We start from the raw sequence: 20400 nt of genomic DNA, 5'->3' as shown, positions 1-20400 counted from the left end.
GAGTCAGCGAGCTTCAAGTAAAACAACAAGTTTTTTTTTGGTTGGTATACATTTTTATTTTGTTTTACTCAAAAAAATTCTATCAAACATTTTTTTTATCATTCTCTTTAAAATAAACAGAACTTGTCTCTTTACTTTGGGAATCCTTTAACATTTACATAATTTTAAACATTATAGGATAATAATAATATATACTATATAAAAGGTTAGAAGCAAATTTCACAACAAAAAAATTGTTGAAAAATACAAGTTTATACATTTAAATAATATTTTTGTAAGTTGATTTAAATCTAAAAGTTTACCAGAAAAAAAAAAGTTAATAATTTTTCACCGTATCTCCTTTTTTAAGCTAAAAAAAATAAATAATTAGTATTAGTTTTTTTATTTTATTAGGCTTATGCTCCTGACTCAGCTGTCATTGTTGTCATAACTAACACTGATAGTAAAATGTTTCCATCTGGTTTACTAGAAGAAGTTAAAAAACATTTTTTTTCAAAATCAGATAGATTTAATATAAATGAGGTGTCAGATGTAGCATTATCAAAAACCATAGATTTTGTTGAAATTGATCAAAGCAAAGTTCAAAATATAAAGTTTCTTTGTGATTTAATATCTAAAACTGCCATGAATATTAGAGACAAAAGTAAGTTTTTCCTGCTAATTGTTTGTTTTTAATAAATATATGTATACATAAATATATATATATATATATATATATATATATATATATATATATATATATACATATATATATATATATATATGTATATATGTATATAGATATATATATATATATACATATATATGTATATATATATATATATATATATATATATATATATATATATATATATATATATATATATATATATATATATATATATATATATATATATATATATATATATATATATATATTGCAATGTTATAAAAGGTGATCATTGAAAAAAATATTCAGATTACAGTTTAAGACAAAATGAGTACAGAAAATCATTAAAAATGTTTTTATTTTAGTCAACATTGGCATACCATTTTATTTATTGACGATTTGATTTAAGAGATTTATGTCAATTAAGGGAGTTTTATTTTCAAATGATTTTTATTCTGGTTAATAAATTATTAAATATATCAAAGATACTTGATAAATTTATTCAATTTTTTTATTTTTTCAAAACACATTTGCCAAGTCCCCAAATTAATGATCAGCGGCCTTATTCGTCAAGGTTCGTGTTTCGGAATTATAGAGTTGAGAGAGGGTTATGACCACAATTAAGTAGCCTCATTGCCTGTAGTGGCTTTCTCATCCTTGAGGAGGCGAATTAACAAAAAAAAAGTGTTTTTACTATGCAAACAAATGTTACTTCACTTTAAGGAAAATAAGAAAAATTAAAAAAAAACAAGCATATAAAATTTTATTTAAAATGCATTTGCTTTAAACTTTTAATGTAATTGCTAATTACTTAGAAGAAGCAATACTTAAACATTCTGATTGCTTTCTTCAATAGAAGAAAGCAATCATAAAGAGGCTTGATGTTTCTTTCTGAACAACAAAGCCTTAATGGTAATCAACAAAGCCTTGATGTTTCTTTCTGAAACAGGTGAAATTATATGAAATTTAAGTTTAAATTGATCATTTTAGTTTGCGCTTTTTTAAATATCGAAATTTTGCATTTTTAGGTTCAATACTAAACTTTAACGATCTAATTTATGATATGGAAAACTTAATTTTTATTGATCCACAATGGTTTTGTCAAATAATGGCTCGCGTATTCACTATTAAGGAAATTAACCCTTATATTTCGAAAAGAGGCATCTTATCTAAATCCGATGCATAAAAGCTAAAGCTTACGTTTACAAAGTGTAAAAACACATTGTAAATGTAAGCTTAAGCCTCTTTCCCATTGTCGTAAAGTTGCATCTCTTTTTCTTTTCTATATATCATGATTGCCGCTCAAAGGAGCTATAATTTCTAATTCCATCAACTAAAACTCGGTAAGTTTCATTGGTTTACTGTATCTTTCCCTGCATGCTCAAAAAACTTTGATTTATTTAGTTTTTTCCCCACATTTTAACTCTTTGGGACTCTCTCCCATCTTCATGTTTTCCTGACTCATACAACCTACAACTTTTTAAGTCTTTGCACTGTGTTCTCCTGAGACTGTCAAGGTAAATTTTGGTTTACTATAGTTTTCTTTTATTAATTATTATTATTGGGTTTTATTATTAAAGTGTTTTAAAATGTTTTTATATTATTTTTAACTATCTTTTAAATGTATTTTTTTGTAAAACAGTTATAACCAACAATGTGACATATGGAAGGGGGTGGTAGTTATAAGAATATTTCCTTTAGACCAAAGTTCCTCTGTTAAAATATCTTCTTTTTTAAAAAAAATAATCTTCTAAAATATAATAATTTATATCATAAAAAAGGCAATTATAAAAAAATTGAAAGGGTCTTAAAACTTTTTTTTAAATCTACACTTCTCCACGTGAAAAAAACAACTTTTGACAAATTTTAGTTAAAAGTTTAAAGTTAAAATTAACAAATTTTAAGTGGATAATGTAATGATAAAATGATGTAATTTGTTATAGATATTTTAATTAAATCTCAATTTTTGATGTTTAAAAGTGAGTTTATATTTTAAAATTATTTCAAAACATTTTACTAAACCTAATAATAGTAATTTAAAAAAAAAAATTTGACCAAAATTTACCCTGATAATCTCAGGAGGCACAGTGTTCTGTCAACTGTTTCCTTGCTCTATCGGGAGGACACAAAAAAATCCGGTCAACTTTAAATTGAGATTTCTCTAAAACCACAAATGCTTTTTATTTCTTTTTTTTTTTTTTTTTATTAAATGTTACTTCCTTATCTTTAATTGTGTTGATAAACTTTTCTTTACAAATTAATGATTTAAAAAATGTTTCAGAAACAAATTGAGTTGCAAAAAAAGTTGTAAATTTTTTTTGCAAAAATCCATTGACTTCGTATCGCTTGATTGCTAAACGTACTAATGTCCCATAATCTACAGTCATAGATGTTATAAATAAGTTCAAGACTACTCAAAGCTTCGAAAGAAAACTTGGAAGTGGAAGAAATAAAACTTTCCATAAATCCAAAAAAGTTTATTTTACTTTCAATAGCAAGAAATCCAAACCAGTCACAGCGAGATCTAGCAAGAAAATTCAAGACTTCTCTTTCTTATATCAAAAAAGTACTTTAAAATGCTGCAATTATAGAATTTTATAAGAAAAATACACCTAAAAGAAGCTTAATGGTGAAATTAAAGGAATTTGACGCGCAAAGAAGTTGGTTAAAATAATGGCGGATAAAAGTAGGTGCATTATTGAAGACGACGAAACATATTGCAAGGCAGATTTTCCACAACTTCCTGATCAACAATTTTACTATGAGAACAAAGATTAACCTGTCAATGATCAATTTAAATATATTCAACAAAAAAAATTTGCATCCAACTACCTTGTGTGGCAAGCAATTTGTAGCTGTGGTATGCAGTCCTCTTGTTTTATCACTAAGAAGACCTTGACTGCCAATCTCTTAATCAAAGAATACCTCCAAATAAGACTTTTGCCATTTATGAAAAAACACAAATACCGAAGTCTCTTTTGACCAGATCTTGCTGTCTCTCACTATTCTAAAAAAGTTCTACAGTGGTGCAAAGATAATATTGTGAAAATTGTTCCTAATCCTCCAAATCGTCCTGAAGAACGCAAGATTGAAGATTTATGGGCAATAGTTAAAGGAGTCCTTTGTAAAGCAGATGGAGTAAAAAAAAATAAAATGGACTTCCAAAAAAAGTGGATTAATGTCACCAATGAAGTGAAAAAAGAAAAAATCTGTGAAATTTATAGCATATACATATATTTATATATATATATATATATATATATATATATATATATATATATATATATATATATATATATATATATATATATATATATATATGTATATATTTATATATATACATATATATATATATATATATATATATATATATATATATATATATATATATATATATATATATATATATATATATACATCTACTATAGCATATATATATATCAGTAATATGGAGACCCAAAAAGGATTCACGATTTGTAATTCACAAAAAGATTACTTTTTCCTAGTTTTTGATGTCCAAGAGCTCTGAAAATATAAAAAAGTTTATGGGCTACTAGAACTTGGAGTCCTTCGGTATTACAGCGGCAAGGACTCCGGGCAAAAGTCCCAAGCCATTAAACCTCATGAATTTTTTTCTTATAACAGATCATAAGTTATCTAGCATGTTCAAGCTTCTGGACACCAAAGACCAAGAAAAAATAGAAATAAAAACCCAGAGTTCTTTATTTGTGACTCCACATTTCTGATTTACATATATATATATATATATATATATATATATATATATATATATATATATATATATATATATATATATATATATATATATATATATATATATGTATATATTTATGTATATATATATATATATATATATATATATATATATATGTATATATTTATGTATATATATATATATATATATATTTATATATTCACATATATATATACATATATATACGTAATATTTTATAAGTTTTACACTGTAATGTTTTGTATCATATCATAAATACATCCGAAAACAATTGTCAGCAACAGTTGTTTTTATGATATTTGTTTAATCAAACATCTCGAAGTTATCTAAAAATTGTTAAAAACAACGTTGCATTTGACTAAATTTATTAAACACTATTGTAATAGTTTAAAAATTTATTAGAAAATATTAAATTGCTTTTAAATTAGAACAATTTCTTATCTATTAGTGTCGGGTTTCTTCTTATTTTCATATTCAAAAATTCCTTTGTTACTCTTCTTTTTTGTAAAACATTTTATTCTAATTTAAAAAATTTCAAAATCGCTCTAAACTCTAAGCGAGAAAGCAAGTAATTATTAGAATTAAACTCTAAGCGAGAAAGCAAATAATTATAAAAATTAAATTTTGTAATTAAAACTTGAATGAATGAGTTCGATACTTTTAAAATTTATTTGCGTTATATAATTTAAGTTTAAACAAACAAGTTTTTACTGCTGTTCATTAAAAAAGATTTAATTTAAGTTTAAATAAGCGTTTATCTATTATTTTCATTGCTGGAAAATTTTATCATTTGGAAATTGTTGTTTAGAGAATCCAATTTTATACTGTATTTTAGTGCAGGTATATATTTTCTCAATCTGATCTCCTGAGAGAGATCAGATTGAGAAAAGATCCTGCAATAAAAAGTTAGTCAAAGTTACCAAAGAAATACAAGCCAGTTTACAGAATATTAATAAAAACCACCTGAAAAAGATAATTGAGTATTGAAGCATTTGGAGATCTCAGATGGAAAAAGTTTAATCCAGAAGATGACTTTTGTGATCGTGATACTTACCCTAAAGAAGAGGAATTTGTATTTGTTAAATTTGGAACAGCAAAAAAGACTCCGTATTGTATTAGAAAGGTATTATATTTAAATTCTGTTATAGAAGAAGTTACAATCAGTTTTCTTCAAAAAAAAAGATGATACTTTCAATTCAACTGACATTTTGGCTGTCCCTCGAATGGATGTTAAATTAATATTACTTTAACCAACATTTTCTGGAATAAGTAAAAAGCAGCATTGTCGTTACATGTTTGAGGTGGTGCTTGACTGTATTAATATTTGTTAACTATTGATTTTATTGCTAATATAATATATGCTATTGAAGTGTTATTATAATGTAGCAAATGGAACTTTTGACTTTCTGAATATTTGTCATTTATTTTTTGACATTGCAGTTGTTTTTTGTTGTTGTTGCTGTTGTTGTTGAGACATTAGTAAGACGGCGTTCCACCACTTTTAGAGAGAATTCTATGATCGTCACATCCGTCAAGAAGGATCCCTGGATATCATCAGTCAAGATACAAAAGCAATTAGAGCTGCCTGTATCGGACCGAACAATCAGACAACGTGCTGTTGAAGCCGGATTGTTTTCTCGACGCCCGGTAAAGAAACCACTGATTTCACTAAAAAACTAGAAGAAAAGACTCCTGTTTGCTACATCTCATATTGACTGGAATTTGCAGAAATTACGAACTGTTCTGTTCAGTGATGAATCGAAGTTCAACATCATTGGAAGCGATGGCATTTGCCATGTACCTCGACCGGCCGGAAAACGCCTCGATTTATGTTACTGACATAAGACCGTGAAGCATGGTGGAGGCAATGTAATGGTCTGGGGGTGTTTTTCTGCTAACAGTCTAGGTCCAATACTTCGAAACCATGGAATAATGGACCGTTTCCTGTATAAAAATATCCTGAAAGATGTTATTACCTCATGCTGAATGGACTATGCCAATAAAATAGGTTTTTCAGCAAGACAACGATCCGAAACACACTGCAAAAGTAGTCAAGCTGTGGTTTCAAGACAATCACCTATCGGTGATGGATTGGCCGCCTCAATCTCCGGATCTCAACCCTATCGAGAACCTGTGGGAGATCGTCAACCGCAGAATTAATCGTGAAGGTGTTCGTAATTAGGATCAACTGTTTGAACAAATCCAAAAGGCCTGGGCAGCGAATCCACTAAGTTTCTTTGATCACCTGATCAAATCTATGCCTCGAAGATGCAAGGCTGTGATTGACAACAAAGGATTTGCCACGAAATATTGATAGCGAAATACAGCTTGGTCAATATTTTGGCGAGTTGCACTTGTTTTGTCTAGAAGGGAATCAATTTTTTTTAATACTTTAGATTAATTTATTAATTTTCGTGTACAAATAATGAACTTTGTGATGAATAAAACTTGAAGAACTTTGTCTCTAAACAGTTACATAGTTATTTCTCTAAATTGAAAAAATGCAGCACTTTTATATAAAGAAACTAAATTAGCATTATTTGGTTGCACTCGTTTTGTCCGATACTGTATATATATATAATATATACATTTCCATTCTAGTGAGTCAAAAAAATGAAATTTAAATGAAATTTAAAAACGAATATTTTTTCAATTTGGAAGATAGAATTCAAAAGAAGATAGGTGATATTTTGAACCAAAAAAAAATCATAGAAGACAATTAATTATAGAAATCAAGTTGTTCTTGTTTTAATTATTCAAACTTTGCAATAAATAAAATATTTTTTCAAGACAAAATACAAAAACTCTTATAACATGTGATTATGATGTTTAAAGTTGATTTCATGGCCCAGATTTTTTGATTCTTAAAGATAATGATGTCTTTTAATATTTTATTATCATAAATTGCAATAAAGTATCTAAGAAGTATCTTAAATTTTATGCCATAGTGAATAGCATTTTAAATTTCCTTGTGTGATTTAAAGGATCTAATTATTTGGGAAAAGAAGTGTTAAAAAGTTTCATTGAAACTGATTTTTTTTACTTTGCGGATTTTTAGGTTACTGAATTGAATAGCAAAAGTTTATTTTTCTTCTATAATATTTTAACATTGTTTTTTTGCATCACACACAGACATATCGGACAAATATTCATCTGTGCGTGATAATTAGTTTATGAAGCGAGCGCTTTACCACAACACCACTACCGCACTTCCTTAGCTTTATAATGTTCCCAGTGGACATACGTCGTCCGAAGGACATCTTACAAATATCTGGATACACAGGAGTTGTCTTACAGAAGATATCCAGACAACATATGCCCAATAGGTTTGAATCGCATATTTGCTGAATATTTAGTTTGAGTATAATTTGGTTAGATTTAAAATAGTTGCTTAAAAGAATTTAGAATTTAAGCTAAAGTTAAGCATTTTTTTGGATGATGTTCTTGATTTTTATTTGCAAGAAGATATCAGTAGAATGGCTCCAGGACGCAAAGATGTTGCAATTAGTAAAAAAACAAAAGAGAAGGTATGACACTTTTTATATGTAGAAATCACATTTTATTTAATAAAGTTTTTGGTTTTCATAAACAATTTTTGTTTTCTTTTAGAAACAAATTGGTCACATGCTGATGAAGCACACTCGCTTTTTAAGGTAATTCTGGAGTTAAGCGGCCTAAAACAAATTAATTTTTTTACTTAATTAAAATCTACGGTGGAGAAAATTTTTATGTAACTTAAAAAGAGAAAAATGAAAATTACTAATAAAGCGTGGAATTAAATTAATTGAAAGTATAATTAAAATTTGATGGAGAAGGAAATTAAATGTGGAAATGATTTTTATAATTGATATACTACTTTCTGTTTTGCTTTTAAAGTGAAAAATAATATTTGTCAGCTTTTTATCTTAAAATATATTTTGATTCGCAATAAATTTTTTGATAAAAATATAATTTTTTTAGAAATTTATAAAAATTTATACTACAGCAGGGCTTGTGATGAAGAAAATCGTCAAGCGTGTTAAATCGCGCTCGTAAAATTAGAAAATGTTTTCATCGAGCGTGATTATGTGCGCTCGAAATAACGTCGACGAGCGCGATCATGAAAATTGCTGAAGGCAATGCTCATAAAAAGCTTTTTATTTTTTTATATCTTTTTTTATTTGTTACATAATTCTTTCGTCAAAAAATGCTTGAATTAGTATCACACTCATGAAACTACTTCAACGAAGTAGATTTTTATACTTCCAAACTTCTTGTATATTGTCAGATCGCGATTTTATTTTTAACTATTTATATTAATAAAAAAATAATATCAAACAAAAACGCAACTTCTTATTGATTTAGTATTGAAGTATAATTTAGTGTTTTGATTCGTTGTTTTGATATATGCATTTTAAAATGTTACGCGGTAAACTTAATTAACGGTTAGTGGTTTTTATATTTTTTGATATTTTTTATTGAAATTAATTATTTAATTTTTTTCTAAAATTTCTTTTTTAAATTACGTTTTTTTAACCTTAAAAAAATAACACAAGAATAATTTGAAATAATAATAAATTAGAATAATAACTTTCCATTTAATAAAAAGACGTTATTACTTTGTTTCCTTTTCGAATGCGATTGCGAACATTCTAAACAACAGAATCGTTTTAAATTTGAGTTAAAATAAATAATAGTTAATAAAAAAACCTATACTATAAACAAAAACTAATTTTAAAAATTACTCTATTATTAATATTTATTTTTATTATAAACGATGTGTGGAATATTACAAACAATAAATCAAATAAATCTTACTTGATATTTTCACAAGATTAAAAATACTCTAAATAGATTAAAAATAAAGTTTTAATTTTCTTATAGTGGTTTTCTAATTTTCTATTCTTATTTTATTTGCGCATTTTTGTATTCACATTGTGTTTCCACGTGCACATTCCATAATAGAAATTAGTGACTATTAACGACTTCAAACTGCTCATTCATTACGTGAATGAACTAACTATATAATACATTATTTATCTTTAATACAATACAATAAAATATTGTTTTTTAATTAAACATCTATTTAAAATAATTAGTATTGATATATATTTTATTTATGATAGTCACAATTGATTGATTTCCAAAAATACAATCCAAAAATGACTAATGTTTGCATGTTTTGTTCATTACTTTTTTTTTGTCCATGCGTGATTTTGGTTTAAACTACTATTGTGCAGCAAAGATACATTGTAGAATGCTGTAACTTTTTTAATAATCTTTAAGAATGCTTATGAAATTACCTGTAAAAAACAAAACACCTGTCACTAATACATTTTCAGAGAAAATATATTAGTTCATTTATTAATTTTTTTATTTTGGTTTTTTCTGTTCTGTGCATGACTCCATTAGAAAATCAATTTATTCTATAATGAAGCAACCCATAGCTATCATACTTTGTATAGGTAATATATACATAGGTGTCATTTAAATAAAAGTAAGTTGGAGATTACAAACTGCATTATTTTCAAAATAATGATTTTTTGGAAATGCCCATATATATTATTTATTAGCCCTACAATCAAAAATGACTAAAATATGCGAGAAGTCCGCTGAATACAAAATTTTTTATAAAAATAGCAACAGGCAACTCAAAAAGTCGTGTATATATATGTGTGTGTGTATATATATTTATGTATATATATGCATATATATATATATATATATATACACATAAAGACATATATATATATATATATATATATACACACATATATACATATATATATATATATATATATATATATACACATATATACATATATATACACATATATACATATATATACATATATATATATATATATATATATATATACACATATATACATATATATATATATAATTTTTTATAAAAATAGCAACAGGCAACTTAAAAAGTCATGTATATATATGTGTGTGTATATATATTTATGTATATATATGTATATATATATATATATATATATACACATAAAGATATATATATATATATATATTTATACACACATATATACATATATATATATATACACATATATACATATATATATATATATATATATATATATATATATATATATATATATATATATATATATATATATATACACATATATACATAAAGAGAGAGATATGTGACACATTTTTTCGGTTCTTGTTTTTTTGGTTTTATTGATCGTTTTCTTGGAGAAAAAAAACAGGAGTCCATTTTTTTGGTTTTTTTGGGAAATATTTAAAAATTCATTATTTAAGCTACTAAATTTAACTTTAATGGCAATATTCATATTTTAATTTTATATTTAAATAAGAAAATTATTACTAAAGCTTACTGAAATTCTTTTTAGTTTGGTATGCTTAAAGGTTAACATGATTGGAGCAGTCCTGTATAAAAACTTCTCAGATAATTTTATCTTCCTCAATCTTAATTGGTCTTAGCATTATATATTTACACAATAAACATTGTTTATTTACATTTTTTATATTTAATTACATTTAATTTTGATATATATAAATATATATATATATATATATATACATATATGTATATATATATATATATATGTATGTATGTATGTATGTATGTATGTATGTATGTATGTATGTATGTATGTATGTATGTATGTATGTATGTATGTATGTATGTATGTATGTATGTATGTCTGTCTGTATGTATGTATGTATAAAAACATCTATTATAGCATGTATATACATCAAATCCTGCCTAAAAGGAGTGTACAGACAATGATTTGACTAGTTTCAAAGGCAATGAGTTCCATAAGTTTGTCGATCTATTGTAAAAGAAATTATGCCTTTGCAGATTTTTTGTTGTTTCCCTATAATACGTGAAATGGTAACCTCTAATATGATTTTGAACAGTTTGTATGTTAAGTTCTGTTTTATTAATGTTGTTCATTATTTTAAATAGTTGGATCATATCACCTCTTTCTCTTCGTTTAGTTAGAGTTTTCAATTTCAAAATTTTTAATCAATCTTTATAACTGAAACACCTAATTGATAATAACAGAGCCTTGTGGCATGCCACTAAAACTTTCAACCCACTCAGAAACAACTTCACCCAGAACTATTCTTTGTCTTCTATTATTTAGAAAAGCTTCCATCCATTTTAGAACTAAGCCATTAATACCATATGCATTCAATTTAGCAAAGAGTCTCTTGTACATCTACTATAGCGTATATATATATATATATATATATATATATATATATATATATATATATATATATATATATATATATATATATATATATATATATATATATATATATATAAATTAGTAGAAAATCACTTAACAAAATTTTTTGTCATTTAACACTGTGTTTCATCAGGAAAAAAAAAAATTTATTGATGAAACACAGTGTTAAATGAAAAAAAAATTTATTAAGTGATTTTCTACTAATTTATAATTGCTCTGTTCTTTTAAGAACATGTTTATATATATATATATATATATATATATATATATATATATATATATATATATATATATATATATATATATATATATATATATATATATATATATATATATATTTATATATATATATATATATATATATATATATATATATCCGCTACAGTAGATGTTGTTATACATACATATATACATATATACCTGCTATAGTAGATATTTTTATACATACATACATATATATATATATATATATATATATATATATATATATATATATATATATATATATACATATATATATATATATATATATATATATATATATATATATATATATATATATATATATATATATATATAAAGATAAAATTGGAGTTTCGATAACATTTTGTTATAAATTAAAAAATTAAACTTAATCTAGTTGATAATTAAATATTGTACTTGTATTTTTTATTTTATTTTATATATTTCGATTTATAATTCATTATAAATTTTTAAAAAATTTATATTTTTATATTTCTTAGTACTTAAATATTTTTTTTATCACGATATACTAGTTGTACAAAATAAAAGTATTATAGGTTTAAAATTTGCATCGTTATTTTAAGACCAGTTTTTGTATATATTGTAAATAATGATCTTGACTAAATATATATATTTTTTGTATATGTAAACTATTGAATAGTTAAAATATATTAACCAATATCACATACGCATAATATTTTAAAAGTTACTGTTTACTATATCTTTGCTAAAGCATATTTGCTTTTTTGACAAAAAAATGGTATTTTATTATGCATTACATTTTATTATACCATAATTGATTTTTGTGGATTTAAAGAGATGCTATTAATAAAAAAATAATATTATACTCATAAGAGTTTTTGAAATAGTACAATGGAAAAGTACAAGTATGTTTTATTATATGGTTTTGAACAGAATAAGCTTTTTTTTTTGAGGATTTTTCCACCACCACCAGCTGGCCCACTGTACATTACCAATTGCTTTGCGATGTATATTAGTATTGTTATTGAACAAAGAGAACACTTACATTTGAAAACAATAAGAACTATTGTAAAAGCTGCGTAGTAATAAAATAAGAATTGAATTATAACAAGCAATTCAAAAACTTAATTTTTGAAAATATGCTCTAAGCAATCTCTTTTTTATTATACTTTTAAAATATTGTTATTTTGTTGTTATAATTTTAAAAAAATTAGATTTTAAATTTCTTAGTACTTAATCCTATTGTGCTTTAATATTATAAATTTATACCAATCATTTCTTTGCTTCTTTGTTTAATAATTGAGTATTTATCAAGTTTTTTGTTTTAATTAAAAGTTATAATTTATAAAGTTCCATATTTAGGCAGAAAAAATTATACAAGGGTATTATGAGAAAGAATGGGGGGGGGGGGTCATAAACCAGGTGGCAATTTATTTTTAATAAATTTTTATTTTTATTTATTAGACAGATAGATAGATGCGGTAGTGGTGTAGTGGTATAGCTCTTGCTTCATAAGCGAGAGGTTCCAATTTCGATCCCCGCCACATCCCTGGTATTATGGTGCTCAACTTGATTCTCCGCAAAGTGGCCTTGTTTGTCAAGGTTCGTGTTTTGGAGTTACAGAGTTGAGAGAGGGTTATAACCACATTTAAGCGGTTTCCTTGTCTTTATTGGTCTTCTCGGCCTTAGGGAGGTGAGTTAACATAAATATATATATATATATATATATATATATATATATATATATATATATATATATATATATATATATATATATGTATATATTTATATATATATATATATATATATATATATATATATATATATATATATATATATATATATACAGTTAATTATCGACAACTCGAATCTCTAAGGGACCGAGAAAAATGGTTTGCCTTAATGAATGTTCGGCTAAAGGGAATTCCTGTTGAGTCTAACTTTGTCTGATATAAGATATTAGTTTGAATTGAGATGATTTTTCTTCATTCAATGCCGATGTATAAACTTTAAATAAGCACCATTATACTAATAAAAGCATAAAGAATGAATCAGTGAAAGAAGTATTTACACTGTACACTCAAAGGATAACATTGAAAAAATTTAGCAACACAATGACTTCCTTATTGTTTGATAATAAAATTATGTATAAAATGAAAAAAATTTGGTAATGATATAGCTCTGTTCTTTTAAAAATATTGAGCACATTATTTTGTAGAATGCATTTAAAATTATGTATATATATATATATATATATATATATATATATATATATATATATATATATATATATATATATATATATATATATATATTCATGCATAAAGTAGTATTTATATTAATACTCTTTCAATATATTTATTATTTTTCATCATATTTTCAATTTTTACTTTGATTTTTTACTTATTTTGAATTTATTATTTTAATTTTTTATTTTCAAATGATAAGCTAATGTGATTTTGGAACAAAGTTTTTCTGGGTTATACCTTCCTGTTGAAAAAGCTGTCTATGCGATTGCTGATCAAATGAAAAGCGAGAATGAAAAAAATGATTTATCTTTCTATCTTGATGGAAAATCATTTAGGTAAAAATATCTTTTTTTTTTGCTTACTTATTTTACTTAATGCTTTTAGTTTTTTCTATGCTATACTTAAACTCTCTCTCTCTCTCTCTCTCTCTCTCTCTCTCTCTCTCTCTCTCTCTCTCTCTCTCCCTCTTTATATATATATATATATATATATATATATATATATATATATATATATATATATATATATATATATATATATATATATAAATATATATATATTATATATATATATATATATATATATATATATATATAATGCTGATAATGGTAATGCTAAGGAGCTAATTAAGGTAATGCTGCAATCATCCTGCTCATACTTCTATCAATAAGTTATACATAGCGTAAAAAAATTAGATATGCTAATTGTTACATGTCCTCAAAGACACACAATAAAAGTATTACATAATGCGCAGAGATCAGTTTATGAAGTGGGCAAACCCAAGATCAAAGACTAATCTGAGAAAATGACTTTAGGCATACTAAATCTCTGAGTATACTTTGGTTTTGTCAGACAAAAAAAAACTCATACCAAAGCATAAACTGATGAAACAATGCTGGTTATGTTTGCATCCTACTAAAATATCAAACATTGTACAGAGGCTCCTAATAAAAAGATTGTAACAATAGTAATTATTTTGAGGGTGGTAAAAATGGTAGGCACAATGTCTTAAAGACTTGAAAAAAAAACAAAAAAAAAAACAGTGACAAAACCATTTATTACTATAGGCATCAACTTATATCGTGCCAAAAGTAACCCAAAATTTTAAGCATAAAAAACTATCCCCATCACCTAACTGTTTCAATATATTTTATAAAAATTTGTGGTCTGCGAAATACATACATATATATATATATATATATATATATATATATATATATATATATATATATATATATATATATATATATATATATATATATATATATATATATATATATATATATATATATATACACACACATGTATGTATTGTGTGTATATATACACACACAATAAATACATGTATACTTAGACAATATATACATATATATTTATACATATATAAATATATACAAGACTTATTACAAATTTTTTTCATTAACTTATACTAAAATACCTGAAAATCATATTAAAAATATATCTATAACAAAAATTACTGATAAAATTTAAATTTGGTATTTGAAAAAGATTATATATCCTGATTTACTTATTAAAACTTATACATAACATAATAATCTTTTGTACTGTATATATAAATGTACTAAAGCCCATAACCCTAAACCATAACATATTTCTGTTTATTGTTTTCTATTTTATTTGAAGGTCAAAAATGTTTGAGTTACTTCATTTGCAAAATTTTGAACTTCAATATGGTGATGAAGAATTAGATGAAGCTGTACAATTTCTTCATCATTTTGGTATTTATTTTTTTATTTAGTTTTTCTTTTTTAGTTTTTAGAAAAATAGTTTTAACAAAAAAAAACATGGAAATTCAAAGTAATCCCATGACTCCTTCTTTTCAATTATATATGTGAAAAGGGGTGTTTATATAAGCAAATATATATACCATTCACAAAATATACAATATATATAAATTCATATATAAAAATTGTTTGTATAAAGAGAGATGTAACTTTTTTGAAAACTTGACATAATATAAAAATAATTTTTCAAGTTATTTTTATAATAAATTTTCTATGAAAATGTCAGCTACATAACAGCTACATATACATAACAGCTTTTGTTATGTTTAAAATCACACCCATCACTTTAAAATCACACCCATCATACTTTTTGTCTCTTCGCTTTTTTTTTTCTTCACTTCTATTCAATTTTTTTTTTCTTCCTACTTTTTGTATCTCACTTTTTAACTTTTCTAAAGTTAAAAAATATTTGTAAAATATTTTAGGTAGCATCTTACACTTTAATATTCCTGCACTTAATGATGTTTACTTTTTCAATCCACAATGGTTGTGTGATATTCTTTTATTTATGATGAAAATTATTCGATCTCAAGGAAATGGTTAGATTTTTTTATTTTATGTTTGTGAGTTCTTTAAAAGATATATATTTGAGTTCTTTAAATAATAACAAAATTTTTTTAAAAAATTTAAACTAACTTTATTTAACTTTTAATTTAACGGGTTTGTTTTTATATGATTTTTTGAATTATTTTTTTAATATCAATATTTAGCATTTGTAAAAATAAATGATATCAAACAAAGTTTGGTGGAGGAAAGATTCCCAATTTCAAAAGGCATAAAACTTTTGGATTCTTTTGATATTGCTGTAAAGTTATCCGAGAATGAATTGTTTGTTCCATCATTTTTGTCAGAAAATGAAATAAATATTTGTGGAAAGGTCCTTCAAAATGAAATATATCGGCGTCAATATTTAATGCCATTTGTTCCTGCTGGATTCTGGTCTATGTTGATTAAAAGGTTTGTTTTTTAATAGTCTTTTAAAATTTTGTTTTCTTACCAAATTTGTTTGTACTGAAAATGATACTGTGTAATAAGTTAAATGAAAAATCATTTATAATCATATTAATATAATTTCAGATGTTTTTTTTTCTATGAAGTTTTTAAATTTCTGTTTTAGCAAAAAGTGTAGTCAATTATGTTTTACCTATATATTGAAAATAGTGATAGTATTCAAAATATTATTTTTTACTAGTATTAAAATAAATAGTACTTTTTAATACTAATACTAATTAGTACTTTTTCTGATTTCTTGCTAAGAGACTTTTTGATTGAATTATATTTTAGTTTAAACTGATGTATATTAACTAAACTAATTTTACCTCAATATATATATATATATATATATATATATATATATATATATATATATATATATATATATATATATATATGTATATAAATTAGTAAAAGCACTAATTTCTTTCTTCAACAAATTATTTTTCCATCAGTTGGTTTATCAGAAAGATAAACTTACCGATGAAGTAACAAGTTGTTGAAGAAAAAATTAGGTAAGTGTTTTTACAAGTTTATTATTGCTCTGTTCTTTGAGAACATTGAGCTCACAAAAGGCAAATGCAGTCTAACTCTATATTAAAAAATAATTACTTGGAGAAATGTTTTATCTTTAAAATTTTGTTCAGATACTTATTTAATGTCAAAAACTTTATATAGTTTAAATGCATTGTTAAGTTTTAAGCAATTAAATTTAGTTGTAATTTTTGCTTATTGAATTCTTGATTTAATTTTTCTTTCATAATCATCTTTTATAATCATAATTTTTTTTTTCTTTCCTGAAATATATGTATATGTATATATGTATGTCAGGGCTTGTGATGAAGAAAATCGTCAAGCGTGTTATATCACGCTCGTAAAATTAGAATATGTTTTCATCGGGCGTGATTATGTGCTCTTGAGATAACGTCGGCGAGTGCAATTATGAAAATTGCTAAAGGCGATACTCATAAAAAGCTTTTTCTTTTTTATATCTTTTTTTATTTGTTACATAATTTTTTCGTCAAAAAATGTTTGAATTAGTATCACACTTATGAAACTACTTCAACGAAAGATGTTTTTATACTTCCAAACTTCTTGTATATTGTCAGATCGCGATTTTATTTTTAACTATTTATGTTATAAAAAAATAATGTCAAATAAAAACGCAACTGTTTATTGATTTAGTATTGAAGTATAATTTTGTGAATAAAGAAAATTTTAAATTTGAGTTATCAAAAACTGACTGGGACTATGTTATAAAGTCCAATGATAGTAACACATGTTTCCAAACGTTTAATACTGAAACAACATTGATTTTAGATTGCTACGCCCTGCTTAAAAAAGCAAGTATCAAAAACTTCAAACGTCAATTCAAACCATGGATTATAAAAAGAATTATAAAATCTATTCAAGTGGGCAATCTTTTCCAACAAAAAATGATAAGATCTAAAGGTCATAATTACATTAATAAAATAATTACATTAATTAAACTTTGTAAAAAAAACCATTTCAAAAAATTTTCAGAAAATTCTCAGAAAATGTAAAAAATCTTCGCGAACTTTGGAAAAGCATCTCCCAACTGTTTGCAAGAAAATGAAATATATATAACTGATCCAACTCTAATCTCTGAATCATTTAACACTTTTTTTACAAATGTTGCTCATAAACTCAAATCCAATATTCATTCGTCTTACATTAACTATCAAAAGTATCTTAAACATCCAAATTTACATAGTTTACTAATATCTCCAACAAATATTCCAGAAATTTCATCTCTTATATCTAAATTGAATCCAAAAGAATCATTAGGTCCAAACAGCATTCTCACAAATATTCTTATAGATTTTAACAATTTAATTTTTAAATATTCTTTCTAAACTATTTAATGCCTCATTAATAAATGGAACATTTCCTAATATTTTGAAATTATCTTGTATTATTCCAATATTTAAAAATGGCACTAAACTTTCATGCTCTAACTTCAGACCTATTTCTCTTTTATCTAACATTAGTAAGCTTCTTGAGAAACTTAGGTATTCTAGAGTGTACTCTTTTCTAAACTCATTTAATTGTTTAAATGATTTTCAATTTGGTTTTCGATCAAAACATTCTACTTGCCATGCATTAATAAGTATAACGGAAAAAATAAGGAAAGCTCTTGATACTGGTCATTTCTTTATTTTTAATCTACGATAACAACCTAATCAACTCTGTTCACTTCTCTTCAGTTCATCTGTTTGCTGATTATACAAATCTCTTGCACATCAACAAATTGTATCATTCTTTGTGTAAAATGTTAATTCGGATCTAAAGGGTATAGTTAAATGCTAACCTAATGTCTTAACGCTGAAAAAACTGAACTAATTTTTTTTTTCATCTCCGAGAAAAAACTATTTCTTTAAAAATGTTGAAATCAAAATTAGTTATAAACGGCTATATCCTTCAAGAGTTATTAAATATCTTGGTGTATTAATTGATTGCAATCTTTCATGGGACTTTCATATTAAGGAACTAAGCACCTTTACTCCATCTTGAACAATATCAATTTTAAAAAATTCTGAAAAACTTTTTATTCTAACTTTTAGACATAGTATCCTTACAATTAAAATATTCTTTTAATTTTCTTTTTATCATTACTACAATTATCATCAGTACTTTTTGTTTATTTTTTTTTAATATTAAAACCTGCAAATTATGATTTCTACATGTTTGTTTTAATGTATGTTCTATGTGCTTTAATCTATTTGTTTATGGTCCATATGTTTCAATGCATGTCTTTGCTTATTACTACTTATATTATGTTTAAAAATTGGTGTCACTCCTTTGATCAGATTTCTGTATGAGTGACACCATCCTAAATAAATCATTAACTTATTATTGTAAATAATTTTATGCTCATAACTACCATTATAATATTAGTTATTATTATTATTTTTTCATTGTAAACATACTTATTATCACTATTATTATAATTTGTATTAATTTTTTTTTATCTTATATAATTATAATTTATTATTATTAATATTATTATTGTTTTTATTATTATTACTATTATTATTATTATTATTATCGAAACTATTGTAAAATGATTTACAGAAAATAAATAGCTTGTTGTTGTTGTTGTATATATATATATATATATATATATATATATATATATATATATATATATATATATATATATATATATATATATATACACACAGTATGGTGCAAAACTGAACCAGAATGCATAATATTTTTATTTTCTTATAAAGAATTCAGCATTTTGAGAATTAATATTGCTGATAGGAATTATTATTAAAAAAACAATTATTATTAAGTATTAATTGAAGAAAAATATTTACTTACAAAATAATAAATGAAAAACATGGTGAATCAATTTGGCACCACGCGAAAAAAACTGTCAATTTTTGTCAATTTTGTCAATTTTTAATATTTTGTTCATAATCCTTTAGCTTTTTTAACTGCTGCTAATCTTCTATTTATG

At 24.0% G+C, this 20400-nt stretch overlaps 1 protein-coding gene across 2 annotated transcripts in view; it reads left to right on the top strand.

Annotated features, from left to right (window-relative positions):
• LOC101236587 (leucine-rich repeat serine/threonine-protein kinase 1) overlaps positions 1-20400 on the top strand; it is a 216950-nt gene that overhangs the window by 98802 nt on the left and 97748 nt on the right. For both annotated transcript variants that reach the window (XM_065792620.1, XM_065792621.1), the window contains 5 exons: positions 394-643; positions 14312-14447; positions 15757-15851; positions 16343-16456; positions 16628-16874. In XM_065792620.1, the coding sequence (XP_065648692.1) occupies positions 394-643; positions 14312-14447; positions 15757-15851; positions 16343-16456; positions 16628-16874 (842 nt within the window). The remainder of the gene's footprint in view (positions 1-393; positions 644-14311; positions 14448-15756; positions 15852-16342; positions 16457-16627; positions 16875-20400) is intronic.

Source organism: Hydra vulgaris, chromosome 03 (assembly GCF_038396675.1).
Source record: "Hydra vulgaris chromosome 03, alternate assembly HydraT2T_AEP".
Lineage (NCBI taxonomy): Eukaryota > Metazoa > Cnidaria > Hydrozoa > Anthoathecata > Hydridae > Hydra > Hydra vulgaris.
The sequence above is the reverse complement of the archived record's forward strand: the minus strand, read 5'-3'. Positions and strand labels throughout refer to the sequence as shown.